The sequence below is a fragment of the Neolamprologus brichardi genome, chromosome 1 (genome assembly GCF_056152115.1).
Source record: "Neolamprologus brichardi isolate AB-2024 chromosome 1, ASM5615211v1, whole genome shotgun sequence".
NCBI lineage: Eukaryota > Metazoa > Chordata > Actinopteri > Cichliformes > Cichlidae > Neolamprologus > Neolamprologus brichardi.
The window spans coordinates 8,742,528-8,767,478 of record NC_142104.1 but is presented as its reverse complement, the minus strand read 5'-3'; the positions used below and the strand labels follow the sequence as shown (position 1 = coordinate 8,767,478).

Sequence of the window (24,951 nt, the reverse complement as noted above, 5' to 3'; positions counted from 1 at the left end):
ATGATGATATTATGAGAAGTGAATCACAAAGCGATTCTGCATTAACCTGATTGCAGAGTGATTTTTTTCCTTTCTGCTTAGGAAAATGGTGACCTATTACTTAGTCTCACAAATCTATGATGCGTGCGTTGTTTTTCCAGTTGAGGTAAATAGCTGTCATTAACCTCTTTTAATGCACGCCTTTCTATTTAATTTTACACTACCTGAAATCCATCTGTACTGAACTCAGTGTCCAAATGTATGCAGATGACACAGTCATTTATGTGCATACTAGCTCTAAAGAGTAAACTGCATGAAGCAAAGGAAAAAACATTAAGTGCATAACTTATTTCATATAGAATCTGTCCAAAACCATAAGCATATATTTTTTTCTATTAGAAGAAGCAACTCCCCTCCTCCCGAAATTGTTGCAAAAAGGGCAGAAGGTACATGATATTCGGTATTGTAAATGTCGATTCATAATTATTTTTACCCCCGCAGAAGTACATTACAAAAATATCTTTTAAAATAAGTGCATCCTTGCTCATTTTGAGACATATATATAATTTAAGAATTCAAATTGGTTCACAGCTCTCACCCACCCACTCTCCCCAACATAAACACAGTCATTTAGAGTGAGTAAAGATTCAAAAGCTGAGCAAAAATCAGGTAAAAACATTAACATAAAAGTGGCAAAAACATTGTATCTATAAAGGGCCATTGAGCACTGTGTTATATTAATTACTTGAGACACCTGGGTCTGTGCTTGTTTTTTGGTTTGCCCAGCTTTTGTGCTCCGTGGAGAACTGATCAACTGATTCAGGAGTGTGATGTCTCAAATGTGCTAATTCTTACAGGCAGCACCAGTCGTGCAGTAAGCTTCTGCCGCTGCTGTCTCTGCCTAAAAAAATCATCATTAGTATCACCAGCTTGCTGTTAGATCTGGTGTTACAGTCTGGATCAAAACATCTGCTTCTTAAAATAATCCCCTAGGCTGGTGTCCGCTCTGTAGAATAAAAGGGCAGCAGCTCTCTGCAGCGGGAACAGGCTAATAATGAAACAAAGAAACAAAATGCTGACATTATTTGGTTTGTAAGGCTGTAATTAAATCTGTTCTCGAGCTCCAAGGACAGTATAGATTGTGTGTGCGTGCGTGTGTGTGGCTGTGTGCGTGTCTTCTGGACGCCCCTGACACTCGACTCCAGCCCTCCTCTCCCGTTTCCTGGGGAAACAAGAGGAAGATCTTGGGAGAAAGCTTTTTAGGCAGGTTCCATTCATATGTGTAACTATACATGGATACCGATCCTCCACCTCGCCCCCTCCGGCTCTGGAAGAGCTTCCTACAATTTAGATGTAACCAAAGCCACATACTTTCCTATTTATTGTGTGCTGGAAGAAAGAGGGGCCAGAAGCTGAGTGTCCAGTTGCAGAAGTTTGGGTGTTTAATGTGGAAAAGTGGCTTCTGGCTTGGTTAAGAGCTGTTTTAACAGCCTTGATAACTTTTTTTGTGGGTTCATTTAGGAGTCAGTGTTCATTGCCAAAACAAAGGAAGACACTGGTTGTTCTCGACATTTGGTCTTTCAAACAGACTTATTTGTAAGACAACCAGATAATTTCCTCTGAGGGCTAAAAATACCCTGAAAACATGCCTGGAGTACTTGTGGGGAGCAGTGTAGCTACATAATAAAACAGCTATGTGGAGCGTAATTGCTTTTAGACAAAAAACAGCTCCCTGGCGAATTATTGTTGCGTTTATTGGAGAAATCATGTCCACGATTAGTTAACAAGTTGTCTTTTGTGCTTCATGGGCCATCTCTCCTCTAAAGATGGTTTATTGGTAACATAAACTCTGATGTTTCATTTGACCTCATGTGAATGGGAATGTTTTCTTTTAAGCAGTGTTTTGAAGGCCTCTGAGAAGTTTAGTTTCAAAGTGCCTGGTCTTGTCATAACACAATCCAGTGATTTATCGGGAATTGCGTGCTTATGTCCCCTGTTTGTTTTTCGGGTTCTTTTTCTTCTTTCTGGACTCTGAAGCTCCAGAGTGAGGTTGAGTTTGCTGAGACATTGCTCACTGGTAGCCTTGGGCTTTGTTTAACCATGCATAATTGAGCCCTCCTCTTGGCTTACTCCCATGGTTGCACCCTTTTTTCATGAAATGGCCAAGAATGCAAACCCCACCGCCACCACCACCACTTCAGCCAACCTTCCCTGGAGGACCTCAGTCAGACAGTCACAAAGTGTACCAGACCTGCTTATCAGAGGGGGCAGGCCTGGCATGGACTCATGTAAAATGGCACACGTACGCCAAAGTGGATGCAAATACATGTCCACAGGAGGACATAGTTTTACAAATCTTGGGTCTAATCGGTTTGAACTTTGACTTTTAAATATGAAATATCTTATTTTTCTGCCTCTAGTGTCCATCATGCTAAGTAGTAAAGTCGAAAAATTGTAAAACCTAAGGTTATGGTCTACATAATATCAGCACAGTAAAACTGACAAAAGCGTTTAACCATTATCTTTAAGTAAACTTTAAACATGAGGTCTTGTTCTATCTCTCACTTACTGAGTCTAATATTTAAAATCAGAAAATGCAAAGCAGAAAAACCTCTAATCTTTTGTATTACCATCACTCTTGCTATTTTTATATATTTTTAGCTACCAGTTGTATATAAACAGGCATTAACAAGTGTTATTTTAGCAATAATAAGCATCTGCTGAGGTATCTATGGTTATAAATAGTGCCACTGAGCAGTGAATTTATTCATATTTGCAGCTGTAATTGTTGGTCAGAGCATTAAACATTACCCTGAACTGACTGGATGAGTAATTGATATGCTGTTGGACCTAGCAATGCTAACCTTAGCCACATTTTGCAAAAATAAAAAATAAAAAATGTTACATTGTGTCCTTGCAAAATGGCATAAACATTTAAAATTCAAATTTTATTGAAAGATTTGTTTCTAATGACAGCTAAATGCAAATCTAATTATTATACAGTAAACTCTGTTTTTTGAGAGCTTTATTTTTCTTTTTAATTTTAGTTTATGATATTTATTTTCCCATTTATATTTGGCATGGAAAACAGGTGTCAAAACATCCCTAATGGACATATTTCTCAACGTAAACACAGTTTAATCGGGGTGAATGTAACATGTCAGGATGAGCGCGAGACAGGGTGTCGATGAAAAGAAAAGAAGTAAACACTGCACTTCAGACTGGATGAGCAGACTGTCAACCGCAAAACACCTGATGACTCATTTGTGTGCTACACTGAACCAAAAGGCAGCAGCTCAGGGGCTTGAATTTCTCTAATCGTTTACCGCCACAAGTTGCACCTGCAAGGCACTGGAAATCAGGGCGCGTTCAATTTTCTTTTTTGTTTTACTCCCGAGGTCGTACATGTCATATATATGCAAACCTGTACTGTTATTAGAAGAAAATGGATGGATGGATAATGAGGATAAGGCAACTTCATTCATTAGTAATCATGCTGGGTAAATATTTCTTCATAGATGCAAGCAGCGGACAACTGTTCTCATTAGCAGGTGGTCAGCGGGCCGGCAGCTAACGAGCCTGTAGCAGCAGTATTGTGTTTGTGACACCCTCGGTGGAACCCTTTCTGCTTTGTTTGGGCTTGCATTTAAGATCCTTCTTTTATTATAATGAATGACAGGAAGGCTGGATGCTGTGAGACATGTTGGAACAAGGATGTGTATCATAACTTTGCCCTCAATTTGGGCTGCAGCTGCCACTTTGATGTCATTTCTATTCTAGGCAAGTTAGAGGTTGATTCAGAAAAATGTGGAAAATTCTATTTAAATACTTCAGACAGGTGATCTGTTCATTGCCAGTCATGCATGAAAAATGTAACTATTTATTTTTAGATCTTTTTTTCCTCAATATTGTTTTCATTTACACAGCGTTATAAACATTTTGTTGCACAGCAGATATCACCTGTTGCTCACAGTAGACCCGTGCTGTATTTTTTATATTTTATTTGCTGTATTATACCTTAACACAGCAAATAAAATATATGTATGGATCTCTTTTTAAGATATAGCAAATAAAGATATACATATTACTTTGTCTGCTTTTACGTTATGAAAGCGCAGAAAATACTAAATGAAAAATAATGATACATCACAGACTAGAGCAGCGGTCTCCAACCTTTTTTGCGCCACGGACCGGTTAATGCCCGACAATATTTTCATGGACCGGCCTTTAAGGTGTCGCGGATAAATACAACAAAATAAAACTAGTACCGGTACCGAAAAAAAAAGAAAATTTATTCATAACACACGTGGAAAGACCCAGGAAAACCGAGTAAACGATAAAAACGATAACAAAATAACGCTGAAAACCGATAAAAACCCTGAAAACTATACATTTCACACCTGAGCCTCAACTCTCGCGGCCCGGTACCAAACGACTCACGGACCAGTACCGGTCCGAGCCCTGAGGGTTGGGGACCGCTGGACTAGAGCACCCCACCCTCCACCACCTCAAATGCAAATAGGTGCCATTAAAAACAAAATCACACAACTTATTATTTTTGACAGTAAACAGAACAGATTTCTCTTGTCTGCGTCAACTGTCTTATTTTGTGGACAGACTCAGTTGTCCGCTTGCTGGAGGCTAAAAATGTGCTCATTCTTTGACACAAACGTACTGAAGAAAAGGACAAATATTATTTGACTCTACCAACCAAAGCTCTTCTGCATACTTTGGTATTTGAATACTGCTACCTTCCTATCAGCTAAAAGCAGTCTAGCCATTCTTCTGTGATCCCTGACATCAACATTTAGACCAACACTCTCTGAAAAAGTGAAACAGACTTTGAATAATAGTTGAAAATCATTGAAATCATCTTCCTTTTCTATTCTGATGCTCAAAACTCATTTGAACTTCAGCAGTCTTGCCTTGACCTTATCTACATACCTAAAGATGCTGACTTGCTGCCACGTGATTAGCTGCTGAGATATGCGCATTAAGAAGCAGTTAGATACCTGACTAAGTGGCCAGTGAGTGTACAACATTCAGGTTGATTGTAGGCCAGAGACATGGAAAAGTCAACATTTTTCAATGGAAACTCATTTGGTTTTGGAACAAGGACTCAAAATTATTTTATAGACACAACGAACAACATTTGGTTTATCATTGTGTGGCCTTCGCTTGCTGTATCTCATTCATTCTTGGCCTGAAACTGGAGGATATTATTAGGAGTTTCTTTTTACAAAAAAAGCTTCTTTTTTTTGCACATACTCATATCTCTCCCATCCACACATCATCTTTTTCTGGACAGCTGAAGACATGCAATCCTTAGCTGTTATCCTGCAGTTCTGTTGCCTTTTGTCTGCAGTTATACATTACAACTCAAAGGGTAGACCAGCAGTTTGAAGATCTTTCTCTCTTGTTTTCCACTTTTGTCCACACAGAAAGCAATGAAATGTCTTGCAGAGATCTGACACTATTGCAATGTTCCTCTTTTTGGAGGTGAAACCTGTCTCTTTGCCAGATGTTTTGACCTGAACTTTTGCACATACCCTAGAAGTCGGAGCTTGCATCGTTTCCGATTTCTGGATGACTCAAAACGGGGAGTAAATCTGTGAGAACAGTAATTAGAGCATAACATCAAGACAGTGCTTGTGTCTGTCCTGGTTTTAGTGTTATCTAGTGTGGCTTAAAGGGTGTGGTGGCAATTGGTCAAAACAATGTGATGCAACCCATCTTTTTTTGTTTTATGTTTTGTTTTTGTAAATTAAATCCTAATATTTAATTAATCTGTTATTCAGCACTAGTTAAGCAAGTATCTGTGCCTATGATGTAGTTAAGGAATGCAGTGGCCAAGGTTACTCCCCTTTACTGATAAGTTTTGCTTCAGAAAATACATAACAGAGCAAAACACTAAAGTTTGAGTCCATTTTTATCCACAGTCTATATGATGTTAATCTCCAGTGTTCAGAGCTGGATAATATGCTTACAGCAGACTTTGCTGTAGCCTCCGTGACTGGGGTTTCTCTCAGAATACCAAAAGCATGAAGGCCTGCAGAGGCTTGTAATTGCATTGTATGAAAAAATCAGTTTGAAGGTCCTTTGTGAGCCAATCACCACATTTATCTGTCCATGCAGCCAGGCAAACGCTGTCGTGGTTTCTCTGCCAGAGAGAGAACAGAGTGATGCCTTCTGCCAGCACATTCCTCTCTGTTAGGCTGGTTTATTGTCAGTGACAAAGCGCGGAATTAAATTAAAATACAGCTAACAAAATTTTCTGTTGTCTTTTGATGTGAATGTAAAACAATAAGCTTTTGTAAGTACTGAAGCTCTCTCCTTGTAACTGCAGGCAAGTCCGTGCTGTCATGTGAATTGTTTATTCTGGCTAATTGACCTGATTGAGGAGCCAAACTCGGCGGTGTGATTGGGTTTTCAGATGCTCATCAGTACCACCAAAAATCACCAACCTGAGGATGTGTGACGGGTTCACTTTACCCTTTTTTGTAAAGCTCAAATTTGTTTGGCTACTGATAAAATTTGACTAACTCATAAAATCGTAGAGGAAGTAATAATGCAACTATTAACCTTGGGAAGTCATTGGTTTTCAGATGCTATTTATATTTGATTAACTGCTAGCAAGAGCAGTGTAAGAGCGAATTTTCTAAGTGCACTTTTAGTAAGCACGTTTTGCCACGGGATAAACTTCCTCTCAGAGGGGAACAGTTATCTCATGTTGAAACACACCAGCAGGCGTGTCACCAGTAGGAAGTTGACAAATACTTCTTGTTGGAATGTGACCTGATATGATCCACTTCTGTGTCAGCATTTGCTTTAGGGATGTAGATGTTTCAGCTTTTCTATCTGGTCAAAAGGTCAGCTCAGTAGATCAGCAATTCAAAGGTTAATGGTAAAAGATTATATTGTGCGTTGTCTGTTTTATGCTGACAATTTCTTTTACCGTATTAGTCCCAATCACCAAGAATGTAAAGGGGTTGACTGATTGATATCTGCTTAATTGTTCTTACTGGCTTATGTTTGACCTCTGACGTCAATGCAAACGCAGATAACAACAGTTTCACAAGTTCAAGGCAGCAGCGGCTTGAGAATGCACCTGGTGTTACTCCACCAGGTACAAAACCTAAGTGCATGATGGGAAATGGGATTCTACGTGATATGATATGTGACAGATCATTAAGGAACACGATTGTCTTCTTCATATTGTTTTGCAATTGGTTTGTATCTAAAGATCTTTAGTTAGAAAGAGACAGGGCCAGCAATCAAGTCTGGGGAGATCGTCATGGAAAATGTTTTAATAATATTTCATCAGTTTTTAGAGTGTAAGGCTGCAAAATCAATGGATCAGTTTCAACTGACAGTCCAAAAAGCGTTATGAATTCATGTTCACTCCCTGCAAAGTTTTGAAGTTCATTTTAGTTCATATGTATTTCTTCATTTAAAGATTATGGACACTCAAATGGACAAATTAAAAGGACACACTGGGGTTTTTTTCTTCTTCTTTCTTTGCTTAAAGTTTGTGATTATGTGTTTGTAACCTCAGTAGTCATGATTCATGATTTCTGCCAAAGCTGGAAAGCCCTACTATGAACCATTAAAAAAATATAGAGGCTTGGTTTTCATTTTTTTTCTACTAAAGAAATTATGTTATGTCAAACTCTGAAATGTTCCCCTTTCTCTTTGCAGCATGTGGCTGCTATAAGCTCAGCTGATGCAACTGAGCTGCTGCAAAGAGAGCAACACCTTTTAGGCTGCAGTTAAAAAGTCTGCTATTGAGGTCTTAATTCAGACTTCCATTGTTAATGGACTGGACTGGAAAATGTCAGTCAAACTAAAGAAACGTGGAGCATGCTTCATTTCTCTACCCATAGTTTAATTCATCATATTTATGAAAACTTTATTATTTCCTTCCTTTAAATCTTCAGCTTCATATTCAGTGCATTAATCCAGGTAAAGCTATCAAGCCCAACAGTTGAAAAAGTCAGTAACTTAGCATTGCTGCAACAGAAAATTAATGTTTGTGTGTGTGTGTGTGTGTGTGCTAGACATATAACATGACTAGAGAAGTAACACTTTTTTCACTCTGTTTAATAAATGCCTGTCCTTAAAAAAATCAAAAGAGATAATACAAAGATTTTCAAAGTAAACATATCATAATAATTCCTCAATGTTCAGAAAGTACTATCCAAAGAGGCGACTCTCTGTGGCTTTGGAAGTCTTGGGTCGAGCTTCGTGTGCATACCATGAGCTCAGGTTACACTGAAAGAAATCCTGTCATCTTCACTTCTATTTGAACTCCAGCCATGAACTTAACCTTAAGGGCTGGATTTTTTGTCAGTTTTCTAGAGTTGCAGAGAATAGTCGACACATGTCCTGCATCCAAAATGTACAAAAGATCGCAATTACATCTGTATCTTATCAGTAGGAAAAAATTATTCAGACCAGAAACAGCATGCAACTTAACAAAGTCACTGCGACGTGTTAAATCTTCTTTTTGTATTATGCAAAAGTAAGATTCCTACATTCTCATTTTGGTAGTCATAGAAAAGGCCACATCCCCCACATGATCCAAGGATGAATCTCAGACACACTAACATTGTGTAGAAAAAATACACAGCTCTCATTTTAGGTGAAAGCGTCTAAACAACCTGGATGCCCAATGAAATTATTTTTATCCTTTCAGTGAAGACGAGTGACTCCTGCTGGGTTTTTTCTTTCTTTTTTTGACTGAATAGGCTTAACCGAAACTGCCATACCAGAGGAAAATTTAGCCGAATGATACCTTCGCCATGGTGACACATCAGTCTTCATTTCCATGGCAACACCAGCATTCAAAATGCATGCACTAACAGATGAGCTGAGATTTGTAAATGACCAAAAATTGCACGCGGCCGTCATACGTGCAGAGGTCAGGAGCAGAAAGAGGGAGAGGAGAAAATCACTCATCATTATGTGTCATTATAAACCATACCAAACTCATATGCATGTGGTGTGCTGGCGTTCATGGATTTTAAATGCTATTGAAAATTAGCTCTGTGCTGTTAGGCATGTTGCATACCTGTCCCTATAAAATATAAACTATAAAAATAAATAAATACTATGACTTTGTAAATAACCTAACAAAATCAGTTGTAAACCTTTAGTTTCAAATGCTGTGATGTCAAAATAATGCGAGCATGGTTTGAAATTAAAGTGCCCCGAGTCAACTTTTGACTTAAAATTGAATCAGTTGAAAATTGACCCCAGTTAACTAAATATTTTTCTTTTTTTTAAACAGTGATGGAAAAATCTGAAGTCTGTCAGTCTTTTTGATGGATTAGATGGTCGATTCATCAAAATATTAAATAAACACACCAGTTGCTGTCTTCTATATATACAACCTAAAATTAAACATACACGGTTGAATCCTCCAGTGAGGTGTCGGAGCGTGATTACGACTGAGTCATGGGTGCAGCTGGTTCCTCATGCAGAAGGAGCAGATTAGGCAGGCAAAATGAACCTCATGGGGAAGTAAGCGCTTGCAGCATTGGAAAGTTTAATCATGAAAAACTTTTGGTAACTTACGATCACTTTCCTGCTGGAAACATGATTTCAGTTTTAGGTGTAGCAGGAAAGCGAGGTTGGACAGAGTTTGCCCTTCAGAATAAAATAAAATCGGACACAAAAAGCTTTCGCCTCTGCAGCAGCCCTCTTTGATGCATTTGATTACACTCAATCAAGCACCCAGCTCAAGTCACCTTATATTTGCTAGTTTAGACACAAGGTTGTTTTAGTGCCTCCGCTTGAACTGACGAATCTGTTTCTTTTGGTGCTGACATGTGGAGTGACCTCACAGCAGATTTTTTACATTTCTATTCTTTTTTGTGATGTACCCTTATTTGTCCCTTATGCATTGATGTCCTCATCAATGGATACTCTTTTTATTTGTAGGCAGGTAATGAGAGAATAAGTTTGGAAACTTCACAACCCTGTCCATCAAAATGAAAGACGGTGACAAAGTCTAACACAACCTCTGGTTGGAACTTCTAAATGTAATAACTAAGACAAGCAAGCAGAGTGAGACATAAAAATGAGAAAAGGATTTTAAAGTAAATCCCAAACTGCACATTTAGCTAGTCTAAGATGCCAGGATGAAACTGCAAGTTTACATGCAGTCAGGGGCCTAATGGGAGCAATTTGACCGAGCTATAATCATGGATCAGGCTCTGTAAAACCTGCAGGTAGATTGCAAATTATAAATAGAGCTACTGATTCAATGCCTTGCAGGACTGTGAGGACATTCGGGCTCTCTGCAGCAATGTCTGGTCACAAAAGGCCAAAGGAGCGAGAAGGAGGCATGGAGCCCTCCCCCTCTTTTTCTCGGTGATGGAAGTGGGCAGAGAGCGGGTGCTGGAGAGGTGCGGGGGGATGAATGGGACCAGCTAGTGACCTCAGGCAGAAAGAATGTCCCCGTTTGCTCAGTCGGCCTGCTCCCCTAGCAGCGCTCCACACAGTCATCAGCACTGGGGCCTTTGTATTCACCTTCCAGACCCCAAACTCCAGAGCAGAGGCCACAGACCAGCACACAGCAACACCTCGCAGCCCCTGCTGCTGCACTGTTCACTATAATCTCACTGCTCCTGCCAGTTTAGCCCCTTCAAAGTCTCATCTATGAAGAGCTCTTCTTCAATCCTCCTTTTCTTTTTTGCTCCTCGCTACCAAAATGCTAATTGCTCCTCAGTCTCAAAGTCTTAAAAGTCTCACCTATTGTGTGGACAACATTCCTCTGCTGCTCCAGCCATTTATGTGGATGTTAATGTATTGCCATCTCCCTGCATTGTGACAGTGTGTGTGTGAGTGCATGTGAGTGCATGTGTGTGAAATATAGCGACTGCATAAATTTAAGTTAAAAAAAAAAGCAGCATCTTTTTCATGCTGGGACACCCATAAAATCAGTGGTGGCTCAGGACGACAATTAAATCTGACTAATCCTGCAGATTTATGAGATCCATGGGTTTCGTCTGCCAGGCTTGGGTGAAGTCATCGTGCTGCCACAGAGACACCGCTGCTGTTAAATGAATTTGAATGGGCGAGCAGTGTGAGATGCATGGCGGGGGGCTGTAGAAGCCAGCCCGCAGCAGAATTTCCTTTTCAGTTTGGATTCAAACTTGGATTCTGATGAATGAAGGCTAACCCAGAGGAATTCAGTGTTCTCACTCTGCGCTAGAAGCTCGGTGTCCTGAACCTGGGCTCACAGTGTGTACATGTTTATGTGTTGTGAGCCTGTGACTTTTTTAGGGTTTTAAAGTTATTTAGAATAATGAAGCGGTGTCGAAAAGCTGGTTGTCGTTTTCTGTATGTGTCAGAATAAGGGACATCCTCCCTCCAGTCTGCTATTGTTGGTCTGTCTGTGAGCAGTGCACAATAGCAGGGAAGAGTGGAGATTTTGGGGGGAGGTTTGGCAAGCAGCCTGCTGTATTGATTGTGTATGGGTTGTGAATGGATTCTTGTCGGGATCAATGGTTGAGGTAATTAAACGGAGGCAGAAAGTTGCCTTTTTTTGGCGAACCATCTGCTCCGCACTCTGTGTGTGCTGTGGCCGTGGAAGATAAAAGAAAAGGATACAGTAGGATGTGTTTTTGCATGTAAAGTTAACAGAAGTGTTGTGTCGTATGTTCTGTCTGAAATAATTGGTTCAGTGTTTGTTTTTTTCCAACACTGTTTCAAAACTTGTTTTTGGGGGGCAAAGAAGTGATAACCTAACAAATAAAGTTTAAAAGTGCACATTTTCTCTTCCATATTTTTTATTATTGATGTCTGCGGGAGGATTCGTATTTCAAGATACAATTTATTTTTCTAATACTGGACCTCGGTGCAGCTACTCAGTTCATTCTCTACCTGCGACATGCAATTTTAACTGCCCTTCACTAGAAGGCCGACATTCCTTCATTTAAGCTACCTTTCTTCTATTCCGAATTCAGCTTCCTTTTCATGTCCTTTACAAACAGTGGGTGGATGGTGCAGCTGTGACAGAAATCTGCAAACCAGCAATAAAGAAAATCAACTATTTTATCATCAGATTTTAAAATGTGAAAAATTGGATAAGCTCATCTCTTTGCTTTCTCTGGTATTCTGTGATGGTTTTACACTAAACTTTGTCAAATTCTTTCCCACTCAGCTAAGATTTTAAAGTGTGGTTGCACCAAAAAAATGTTACACAGAAAAAATCTGCAGGTCCTCTTAAAAAGTTTTGGAATTTATGCAAAAAGAAAGTCAACCTCTGACCTGACGGTCAGTTTGCAAGCAAAGTGGAAACTGTTGCCACAAAGGTGCACTTAAACTGATGAGTCACAGCATTCAAACACTGCTGCCTAATATCGTGTAAATCCTCCTCATGCCATCTCTGACCCTTCAAAGCACGAATATGGCACCTTTGAGAATGTCATGGCACTTTGGCAGTCAAGCCTTTGGGTCATTTGAGTGTTTGTGTGTTGGACTTATTTTGTGTTTGTGATGGTTTCTTCTTTTTACTTCCTAAAACTTTGTGGGTTTTATGGTATGTAGCAGTTAGCATTGTTCTGCTAAGGTAACATGTTGATGTGGGGGGGGGCTAAGGTTGGTGTGCAACGATGTTCAGTGCAATGGTTTTCACAATTTTTGTGTAAGCCAGAATTTAAAGGGATGACTATATTTATATGTTCGGAAAATAGCCTTTGTGTCCTCTGACATGTCATTAGTTCTCCTTTTGATTCAGTTTGTAACATCTGGATGTCATCCGTCCACTGGCAGATACCTTGCCTTCACTGGAAAAGACACTTTTAAATCAGACACTTTTGAACAGTCTACCACTATTTTGATGTTGGTCTATTTCTCTCAGATGTTTCATTTGCAAAGTGCTTTTTTTATTATTACCCAAACTGTACTGACAGATGACAGTGATGATGATCATTCAGTCCAGCTGAAGTCAAAAGACACATGGCTTTTGTGATAGTCGTCTTTCTTCTTCTTCTTTCAGTAGGTTAACCAAGACCTTTGCTGTATCACTTATTCGTAATTCCCAAAATGTAACAACTACACATAAAGTCTGGGCCTCACGTCAACTTTTTTTAGTTGTTGTTTTTGTTGTTAAAGGAAAGAACTGCTTAAAATGTACCGTTACAAAAAAAAATAATTCATACCTTGATGTCCGCTTGTGGTATACTGTAAAGTACAGTGTGCTATAATAATGTTCGGTTGTCAGAAAATCCCTCGTCACACTGTTTGGTTGTTGGTAGACAACAAAATAGCAAATGAATGCAAGGAGATGAGAAATAATATTCCCACTGTATATAAGCGGTTCTCTTATTTACTGTAAGGGTCTGTGCTAAGATTTCTAGACTCAAAGTACAAAATTATGAGCATCCACATACTTTTGACTCTATAGTCTATATACATCTTTGCATGTTGCATTTTTAATTTGCCATTCATCTTTTCAGGGAGGAGGCTACGAGGGAAAGCGTTCTACAACGTCAATGGAAAGGTCTACTGTGAGGAGGACTTTCTGGTAAATGCTCTCGTGGTTATTGATTTTGTTCTGTGATGAGTGCATCACTGTGTGTTTGCCTCATGCTGGAGTCAGACGGGGATGCAGGTGGAGCAGAAAGAGCGAAGAATTAGGACCTCAGGCTACATTCTTGAACCCTCTGGAGGAAAAACACTGAACAGCTACAATTAGGGCTTTAGCACCACCCCTTCAATTCACACTAATAATTTCCCCAAGGAGCTCAATTACACTGTGAGCTGCTCCCCGGCACTTACAATTAGGAGGTAGAGAAGGAGGAGGAGGGTTGGACAGCTGCAGCTCTCAGACTCCTGGTCCATCTGCTGCAGGTTAACAGGCCAGACACTGGACCTGATCTCATGCTCCACTGAACACTGACAATCGTGACCATCATATTTTGTTTACTCTAGCTGTATGTGATTTGAATAAAATGTAACTGATTTCAAACAAGGAAGGTGGCTGCAAACACTTCCTCTAACACAGATGTTGAAATTGGTTTTGTTGTCCAGATTGCACCATAACTGTTAGTCTCATGTGCTGACAGTACTTCCTGTTTATAGGCAGCTTTCCTGTAACCTGCTGGCCTGTTAGGAAACACTCAGATTCCTGTTTTGCAATTTACAATCAGCACCTTTGAGATGTCGGGATGAGACTAATCTCCTTCCGCCTCCCTCCTACGGCTGATGCACGGCTAGTCTGGGCTGTCACCCTGGGGGTGCTTCATAGGTGGGGGGAGGTGCTGGCAGATGGTAGATTCAGAGCAGAGATGTCAGGGCAGGGGGCAGCCTGCCCATCATGACCTACCACCTCCACCTGGTAGCAGTGTCTCCACTAGCAGGCCCCTCTGTATCAATCAGGTCACGACCCAGAGGGGGTTGTGTGCTGCAGATGGTCGCTTTAATTATTCGCCTGGGCTTCAGGTTTGAAGGGAAGGAGCTACTGATGTGTCGGCGAGTGTTTTATTTCCTGTAGAAGACAGAGGGCACTAAACTCCCTCAACATGAAGGAATCTTTGACGAATTAGTTATAGCTGTAAAAAAAAGTAATGGAGGCTAAGAGAATGATGAGATGATTCTAAATAAAGCCTGGTCATCTCATTATAAAGTGTATCTATTATGCTTTTACTTATTTCCTTTCATAATTAAACTGTTACATTTAACATGGTCAAAGTTACAAATAATGAGGTCAACACATTAAGGTTGAATAGCTCAACAGCTCCCGCTTCAAAACACTGAACACTGGCAGTTTTTTCAGCTCTTGGTTCTGTACAATGTCAGAGAGATGATATCCTTATATGGTCATTTGACACACACAGCTGACTGTGAGCACAGAGGTTCCACAGAAATTGAATGTACCACACGCTCAACGCAAAACAAAACAAAAATAATAATAATAATACAGTCACTGGGAAACAAACAATTCTGCTTAGTTGCTAGGTGGTTGACATCCTATTTTTACTCTGGTGTAAGTGAACCATTAGAAGATGCAGCAAGGCAAAGTGAGAGAAACTGTAACAGCTTTTTTGAGGCTACATTTACATTCAGTATGAGACAAATAAGAATTGTTTTTAATCGTAATTCACGCGGAGTTCAAAAATAAAGATATAGAGGTGAAAAGGGCATAACAGATCTCATTTAACAAGCACAGCAATTCCCTCTGTAGATAAATACAAGATTGAAACACGTTTTCATGCAGAAGGTGTGAAGTATTGCTTGTGATTGCAAGGTCAGTCAGTGCAACAGTATCCAAAAAAAGCAATACTCGGCATGATAATCTGCGTGTCTGGTTTCACCCACAGTACTCTGGTTTCCAGCAGACGGCTGAGAAGTGCTTTGTGTGTGGTCACCTCATCATGGAGATGGTAAGAGCCTTGAGCAATGAAGACCTTTTTTTTCCTTATCAACCACGTTTTTAATAAAAATCATTAATCTGATTTAGCAGTTAAGCATGCTGCCGTGTTTTCACAACCGTTAGAGGAGAACAGAGCATTTTTACTTTACATATTTAACAAAGAATTTTAAAGAAGATATGGATAAAAAAGATGTAGTGTTGTATAATCCAGTATTTTTCCAAGATTTAATTTCTTTCACTCATACATATATCTATAGCTACATCAATTTTTCTCCAAGATAAAGCTATTATCTTTTTGTCCTGCAGGAGTCCAAAGTCAATTATATTTGACACCTTCACTCCAGCAATCTCACATACTGTCTGAATAACGCTATTCCAATAAAAATTGGACAGCCCTTTAGAGAGTGTAACCCTTTCTCTGCCTATTATGTCCTACTGCATGTCCATACCTGTTATTTAAGTCCTATATAAGAACTATTATTATCTTCTATTTTCTTCTCTATTTTTTTCTGTGTGGGAGTTTAGATCCTCCAGGCACTAGGCAAGTCCTACCATCCCGGCTGTTTCCGCTGTGTTGTGTGTAAGGAGGGTCTAGATGGAGTGCCTTTCACTGTGGACGTTGAGAACAACATCTACTGTGTCAAAGACTACCACACGTAAGAAGACGATCGTTTTTGTAAACGAACAGCTCAGCACGTAAAAGTAATGTTTGGCACAAAGAAGCGGTCTGTTTCAGTCTGTCAGGTGTCACGGGGGTACGCCACACCCTCCTGTTTGTTTTAATTATTGTCCTGGTATTTACAACCGCAATTCCAAAAAAGTTGGGATGAAAACAGAAAGCCACGATTTGCAATTCTCATAAACTCATATTTAATTATCATGTCACATGTTTAAATTGAAATATTTGATTATTTCGTGATAAATATTACATCAATTTGAATTTAATGGCAAGAGCAATCATTTGTTGCGCCCATCCCATCCGTTGTTGGTACACAGTGATAAACATGGCCTCGTCCTAAGTTTTTTGAGATGTGTTGCTGCCAGCAAATGAAAAATGAGCCAATTTTTTTCCCTTAAAGTGGTGGATTTTCTCAGCTTGAGCCATTGATATGTTTTCTGTTCTATTGTGAGTAAAATATAGGTTTGTGAGATTTGTATTGCATTCTGTTTTTGTTTACATTTTAAACAGCATCCAAAAATTGGGTATGAATGTGTATTATATGTCTAAAAACAACTTGTTATTAGATTTAGTTGAGTTAAACACAAGGTTGATGATTTTTTTCCATTACAGGGTTTTTGCCCCCAAGTGTGCCTCATGTAACCAGCCCATCCTTCCAGCCCAGGTAACGAGCAAAACAATATTACATCTTGCCGTTTTTGAGTGTTACTGATTACTTTGGTCGGACTCAGAGACCAGAATTTGACATTAATCACGTGAACGTCGGACGTATTTGCAAAAGGCTGTGTAAAAGAGGTGGCAAAATCTAATCTGGGATCAAGAATGGCAATAAGAGATGCTGCTACAGCTCAGATACCAACCGGGAGCGATCAGGCAAAGAGCAGGTGTCCAAGCTCAGATTCACAAACATTTTCCCCCCTGGGATCTTTGTCACAGTGTTGAGGTTTTCTGTAACATCCCAACGTGTCTGAGGGAGAACATTCACCACAACTGACCCAAACTGCACCTTCACATAGAACAACCTAATTCTCACTCATCACTCACTTTCTCACCAGATTTGACTGCCTTCATTTACATCTACATTCTCAAAAATTCAACTTGAAGAGTCGCCCTTCTGACACACTCAAGGAGATCCACCACACCCACTGCAGATTCAAACGAGCACAAAGTCAGAATATAACTTCACAAAGCAATCGAAAAATAACAGCTCTACATAGCGGCGCCCTGTGAGGGAAGAATCAGACGATTTTCTTTTTCACTGAATTTTTCATGGATTTTCTTACTAGCACACAATCACCAACAGCGAGATGCTTATAGATAAAATGTACAAAAACCAAAGCAAACAAAAGCTTTTGCTTTGAAGGTGAAAATAAAAGCCAATATGTTTTAGATAAAAGTAGAATGAATGAATCAAAAAATAATAATAAAAGCCGCAGGGCTCAAACATCAAACTCATCACTTTCTGTGTGTTTGTCTCCACAGGGCTCTGAGGAAACAATTCGCGTTGTTTCTATGGACAAGGACTACCACGTGGAGTGCTACCATTGTGAGGTAAGTCACTTCGACCGCGTCAATGACTGTAGTCTCTCTTTCTCACACACACTTCACAAGGTATGAGTAAGAGGGATCTGCCATGCCTGGGATTTGATTAGAGTCAATTAAGCATCACTGTGCGTGATTCAACTTTTGAGGCGGTTGAAATTGCACACTGCTTTAGCACACAAAGACACACACACTAACACACATGCACATCTGCTTAGTCCCGTAAACACAGTGAACTGTGGTAAGATCTCCAAATCGTGGGATAAGAATAGACTCACTGTTTTCTACCAGCGAGTGTGAATCACTGCTCTTGTGGAATGAATGAGACACAGACAGGGAAAAAAAAACATACTGATGGATATCAACCAAAGGTTACAGCTCAATATGTGACTCATTGACAAAGCGCATTGCAGCTCGGCTGGGGGCTTGCTGCTTAAACCCAGTTTCTGACATCTCAGTCATCCTGTCGCTCAACTTGGCTGCTAGATTTTTTTTTTTTTAGTTCAAGTGTGCCATGAATGTTTAGTGAAACAAATAAACATTCACGCCTCCCTGCAGCGATTGAGCAGGGTTTTTTTTTTCTAAATCGTGAGATCATTTTTACTATCCCCTGAGCAGGATACAACTTGCATATGTCTGAATGGCTGAGGTTCTGCTTCATAGAAATGCATCAGATCGTTATGTAAGCAGCGGGTAATCATTCAGTGGAGCTCTGAATGGGGGGTGAGAGGGAGGCTTATGGACAGGAAGGGTAAAGTCTGCAGTTGAATCATTCTGGAGATGGTAAATAATTACATATTGAGGGAGAAAAAACATGTTTTTTCTGTAATGCTTTAACACGACAGAGTTTTGAAAATAAAATAAAAAATCACATTGATGCACAGTGAAAATTCATTTATAATATGTACATTTTTAAGCTGTTTATCCGGTTTTAAATCACCCGAGTGGTTAGCAGTCAATTATGTAATCCCTCCAACATGGTCAGGGTCCACATCGGGGTCTCGTCGTGTCAGCCATGCGCAGAATTCCTCTGCAGGCTCAGAGATCAGTGTGCTCATTCATCAAAGCATACAATTTGCGCAGCCTCTATCCCCGTCTTTGGAGGCAGCTTCTCTCAAACCCACAGTTCCCTCTGGACATCTGAACTCTTCAAGGATAAACCCACCCACTGTCTATGATTTGTCTCAGAGTCAGCACCCTGTTTACAATGAGGGTCCAGAAAGACGCCCACACTGAAGCCACACTGGCACAACTTGGTGTCACTAATTAGTTTTCTCATCTGTTCGTTTTCTGCAAACAAGCCTGTTTCCCAAAATCTCAAATTATTTCTTTAAGGAAAGAAACTACAGGTAAAGACAGTAAAAATAATTAAAAACTAACTAATAACTTTACACTGAGCAAAGTACTTTTATATTGCAGGTGGCTTAATTTGTCGAAATCTGTTTTTGCTGTTATCAACAGGAAAAAAAATCCTTTTTTTCCAAGTTTTTAAGAGTAAAATCTTCCATAAATGTGAGTCTGAATGCTATTAAAACCTCCAAAAATTGAAAGTTTGGTAGCTATAGGTGGAGATTTCAGGCTTAAAATATAAGAAAGAAAAGATTTTAAAGATATATGTTTGAAATTCAATATTTACTGGTTAAATATTGAAAGCTTATAATTATTACTTTAAAACCTCTCCAGTTACTTTGTATTGCAGGTCTACAGTTCACTATTTAAATATGCACAGCAGAAACCTGGATATTTGTTGTGAATCACTGGAACAGACAAGCTTAGAAATGAGTATATCAGAGGAACAGCTCAGGTCGAGATGGTTTGGACATGTGCAGAGAAGGGATGGTTGATATATCGGACAAAGGATTGAAGATGAAGTTATCAGGCAAGAAGAAAAGAGGAAGATCACAGAGAAGGTTGTGGATCATAAACATCTACTATTTTACTTAAAAAGACAAAAGGTGTTTGCTTACTCATGCCAAATAGTGCATGCACCCAAGAGATCCATGTGACAGTGGAAACGTCAGATGAAATTAGACAGTCTTTAAGCTGCGAGCTCACTTCTGAAAAGGTCGATGGGTAATTTGGGGTTTTTGTTCTGATCTGCAAAATGTACAGCCAGTAGTCAAAGTAGCACCATGTGTGCTGCCTCCGGCGTGCTCTGTCCAGGCAGCTCTCTCATCTAAACCACATTTTCAGCTTCGGTCTTTGAAGCACACTCTTCCCTGCTGTTTCCTCCTTTTGAAATCATCCCAACACAATTCTGCTGAAAATGTCTGAAGTTCATGTGTAAAATCTCAAATTAGCAAAAGGTAAATGCCTGACTGTATGATTGTTCCACCAGTCTGAGACATTTTGGAAGCAAAATAGCATAAAACCTCAAAATTGACCAGTGCATGTAAAATACATGTTTTATAGTGTCTAAAATTGATTTTTATTGATATAATATAATATTTAATATATGTAATTATATTTATTTTAGGACTGCGGTCTCCAGTTAAATGATGAGGAAAGGCACCGCTGTTATCCACTGGAAGGCCACCTGCTCTGCCATGACTGCCACATCCTTCGGCTCCAGTCGCAGGTTCCTGCCCATGCGCCCCCAAGCTACCCTCTCCATGTCACTGAACTGTGATTGGGAGAACTAAGCTCCACATCCCAGGCGATCTGGGACACCAGCAGTGGGCAAAAAAAGGCCTGCACCCTCTTCAGCAGTTCCAGAGAAGCCTCTCTGTGGCCATCTGAGTTACTGCCCCCGTCCTCAGCTGGACAGCCAGTCCGTGGACTAACACACACAGTCCAGCTCCCACCACAAGCCCTGCTATTACATGCTAGGGTTGGGAAAAAGGGTCCCTCCCTTACCCTCCATTTGTGGTCCTTTCCATCCCCCTCCCCCTTGGGCGCCTAACCCCGAAAGTCAACACGCCAGCTCACCCAGAGGCCCCTGATGACGTCACACCTCCTGACCCCAGCACATTCATCAGAAAGAGGGTTTCTGGATTGGTGGAGAAAGCGCAAATTCAACTCTCTCCTTGCTTTCTCTCACATCCTTTCTGTATCTTTCACTCTTATGCTTTGACTGAAGCAATTTACCACGTGAATTCACCAGTGCTGTCACATCTGAGAACGCTGCTGATGTTAGCGTCAGGAAGGCCGGGGAACGAGCCACTGCATTCCAGTGCTGGCTGGACCGGACAGGCCCAACGGTGGGCATGCCGTGCCTTCAGAGTGGGCTCTCCCCGTGTAGCTTCTAACACTGAAATGGAGTCCTGCTAAAGGCTATGCAATGGACACCCAGCATTCACGACACAGGGCTGTGATGAAAAACTGTCACCCTTGCACCACCTCGACATCACCGATGCAGAGTAGCACCACAAGCCCAGAGGACGGACTGACATTCCACTTAGAAGTCACAAGCAGTGTCTTAATTAATGATTATATGATGACAGAAAATTTTAGATGCACATAGATTGTCTTTTATATATGGATATATATTTTGCAGACGTTTTCCACATCAGATCTTAGATGTAGATTCTCGTTTTGTTGTTTTCTTTTTAATGTTGCTGCGCTCATGGTAGAATCAGTCTAAAGCCTCGGAAGCTTTTGGTCTGTTGTATCATTTCTCCTCCAGGACACAGAGCCTCTTCATGCCTGTCAGAGATTCACAGGCTTTGTAGGAGCAGACCAGGATCAAATAGTATTTGCCTTCAGTTGTTTTGTCCCACTTTGTACACCCAGTGAAATGAGTTTCTTTTAGCCCTTACTCACCATAGAAAGCTTACAAATCAAGCATTGCATTAGTTCAGGCAGGCCTTGAAACCAGGCTTGGGTGCACTCTTCTTCTTCTTCTCAGCTCACTGCCTTCTACAGATCCAATTAGCAAATCACATACAGGGTGCACTATTTAATAAGCTTTAGCCTGCATACAGGTACTACACACCTGCAAGTCACATTGCAACCCATCTCCATCACAGGAGATGAATTTTCACGCTGGTGCTCTAAGGACAAGGGAGTCCCAGACCAGGCCGAATAGAAAATACTTCTTCTGGTCATGTGCTCCCTGACTGAACCAATGTTATCATTCTCTGTCTTTAACAGACAACAGATGAGCAGTCCCATCGCACAGATTGTATAGAGGCAGCTATACGTTGTGGTTAATTCCTACAAAATGTAAAACAAATATTAATCTTTATTTCAGACCCTTTAAACTTTATCTTCATGCCTTCTGTCATCATACCACAAGTCATCAAAGTTATATCATTAAGATTAAGACTTAGCTTAATCCTAACGTCTTAAGAGATTAGCTGGAGATAAGTCTTTAAATACAGAGGATTAGGGCTTTTGGTGCAACACTAAAGGACACTCAGCAGTCGCACAAGGCAGATGTCCACAGCTCACAGGAAAAATTCCAGCTGTGACTCACTGTTGGAGAAATTTCCAAAAATAAAGCATTCATTAGCTCTTTTTTATCTATAGTTCTCAAAGTGGTGTCTGAGGATCCCCAGGGGTCCGCAACCTATAGCTAAGTGGTCCTCAGAATAAATTCCTGTAAGTTAGAAAACTGAACTTCATTGTTTAAATTCACAGATATAGACTGGAACTATTTGCGCCAGTGAAAGCAGCATATTGGATCCATTATTTCCCTCCCACATTAGGTTGGGAAACATCATATCAGTCTGTCACCAGCTCTTACTTCTCTCAGGGTGCATTATAATGTTCCTGTTACTATTTAGCTTGGTGTATTAGACCGCTGGCTTGCTGGCGCGCATGGAGAAATATCAGCCCACATCATCTGGTGACACTAAACACAATTAATCTGTTTAGGGTTTATAATATAGTGGTTTTGGAAAAAAATCCCCCCAGTAAAATAGTGTGAGAACTCCTTGTTTTAAACTATATAGGGTATATTCTTGGCTAAAGACAGTTTATTCAAACAGTTTTTAAAGCTACAAGACTTGGACAGTGTCGTTTTGATAGGCTGGTGATTGTCATGCAGGTATGATCATTTGTTTCAACCAGGAAGTAGCTGAATTTCCTTAAAAGAGAGACATAAAAGGCCTCGAGTGAATTGGCCACCACCGACACTCTCTCTGCTACCATGGGTAAACCAAGCGGGTTAAAACAGACTGAACGCTTATCTACAAATACCTTTTGCTCCAGATCTGTTCAGGGTGCTGTTTCCTTTCCTTTTTTTTTTTTTTTTTTTTAAATCACATCAGCACATCGTGCATTACTATGAGGAATCTCCACTTGTCCACATGCCTTAAGACAGAACAGGTTTGTTTGTGTGTCTTTCTCTGGTCTGCCATGAAGCCTGCTGTTGTGTTTCGGGAGGATGTACCTGAGAACACGGAGCTGCTGGTCCCACCTGTGTTCTTTAGGGAGTTCCACCCACACCCCCTTCTTTGATTGTGTGTGTGTGTTTGTGTGTGTGTGTGTGTGCATTGGCAGGCACTTATATGTATGTCTTTTAGTGAGTGATGTGCATATATATCTATACATATATGCAAAGGAAGACCAACACGAGACTTAAATACTATAAACTTCAAGCTGTGGTAGCGTGGAAAATTTCCTAACCTTTTTCATTGGACTGTTATCAGTGTGTTTAATTGAACTGGCAGTCTATTGATCTTTCCCTGATTATATTTAAAGCATTGTTTTTGTGAGGAAAGCTCTTAATTCTGAAAGAAATCCTGCACTTCTGCAGATGAACCCCAACAATATGAGCTTATTTGAAATAAGAGCAACTTGTCATAATGTCTAATATTGTGTGCGTGCGTGTGTGTGTGTGTGTGTGTGTGTGTGTGTGTGTGTGTGTGTGTGTGTGTGTGTGTGTGTGTGTGTGTGTGTGTGTGTGTGTGTGTGTGTGCGTATTAGTGGCAGGGCCATGGCACATGCACCTCACTGTGTTTGCAGGGCTCAGCAGCATCCAGCACACTGATCCTTGCGCTCTCAAACCTGGTAATGATTGTGATGATGCTGTCTGTTCATTGCTTACCATATTCCAGATGTTTGTCTCTAATTGTTGGTGTTTGTTTGAACTTCTCTCTTGTACCATACTGGATCTCAAACATGTGAAGTTTACACATGTTCCAGCTAACGCTCCAGTAGCTCGTACGTCAAACTTTGACCGTAGCACTTAAACTCCACCCGTCAGGTATGCAAACTTGAGTAAAACAATCACCAATTGTTACTTGCAAACACTGGCCGTGCTGTTATTCATACTGTAATACATGCAGGTCTGATTAAATACTACTGAATGTGTCCAAAACAGAGACTGAAGCATAGACTGAAGGCAGGGGTCACCACAGGCCGAAAGGGCTTTTTAATGTAACCTGATGTAACGAGATTCGTTTGAATGTAATAATGACTAGTACGTGTAAAAGAACAAAAGGACTGCATACTGTACGTGAGACATTCCCCCCGTATTTGATGTGTTTAACCTCAACTTTGTACAAGGGTTAAGTCATGTGTGCTATACTTGAAGAATGAGGCATTTTCTGAACTTTTGTGTTTTATCAACGACTTAACAAGCCCAGTTTATCCCCTTCAAAGATGTCTTAATTCGCTTGTTTAAAAGTACTACTTCAGTTTCTGCTGCATAGCACACAGGTAGTTACCCTGTACATAAAAAGGCTAGTTTATTTTATTTGATAATTCTGTCAAAAATCACTTGGAAAGAAAAGATATCTTCTCCTACTCGTAGTTCCAATAAGCACATCTGGATACCTGTCACACATCTTTTATATCGCTAAGTGTTTTGATTACCTAGATGGTTCATTTTAAAAAAGGAAACTAGATCTATTTATCTAAACATGAAAAAGTCTAAAGTTATTTAATGTATTAAAATCGGGACGTATCATTTAACTGTAGATGACATAATCTGCTTTTTCAATAAAGTGGTTTTGTAGCTAACTGCAAACGATTTCTGATGTTCGTTTTGTTTTTTCTCTGAATGTTATTTTAATCATCAAGAATTATGTACACTCAGCATCTCTAACTCGATATGTTAGTTACACCTTGACAGTACCAGGGTGGCTGGATTTTGACATAATTACTTCTTAATGATTCAGATTAAACAAGGTGCTGGAAGCATTCCTCAGAGATTTTGCTCCATAACGACACAATAGCATCACACAGTTCCTGCAGAATTGTTGGCTGCACATCCAGGATTCAAATCTCCCGTTTCACCAAGCTCCAAAGGTGCTCAAAGGGCACGATTTGAGCTTTGTGAGACATCACCGTATCCTGTTGGAAGTATCCATGAGAAGGCGGTATACTGTGGTCATAAAGGTGTGGACAGTGTTAGCAACAATAATCTGGTTGATTGTGGTCAGCTGGTGGTGCAGCGCCCAGTGTGTGTCAAACTCTGTCT

At 40.2% G+C, this 24,951-nt stretch overlaps 1 protein-coding gene across 1 annotated transcript in view; it reads left to right on the top strand.

The window, feature by feature from the left end:
* Positions 1–24,498, top strand: part of wtip (WT1 interacting protein) — a 36,633-nt gene extending 12,135 nt beyond the window's left edge. Inside the window, exons 3-8 of the mRNA XM_006779759.3 lie at positions 13,446–13,513; positions 15,309–15,371; positions 15,887–16,017; positions 16,653–16,704; positions 17,523–17,591; positions 20,059–24,498. Of these exons, the coding sequence (XP_006779822.2) occupies positions 13,446–13,513; positions 15,309–15,371; positions 15,887–16,017; positions 16,653–16,704; positions 17,523–17,591; positions 20,059–20,211 (536 nt within the window). The 3' untranslated portion in view covers positions 20,212–24,498. The remainder of the gene's footprint in view (positions 1–13,445; positions 13,514–15,308; positions 15,372–15,886; positions 16,018–16,652; positions 16,705–17,522; positions 17,592–20,058) is intronic.
* The last annotated feature ends 453 nt before the right edge of the window (positions 24,499–24,951 follow it).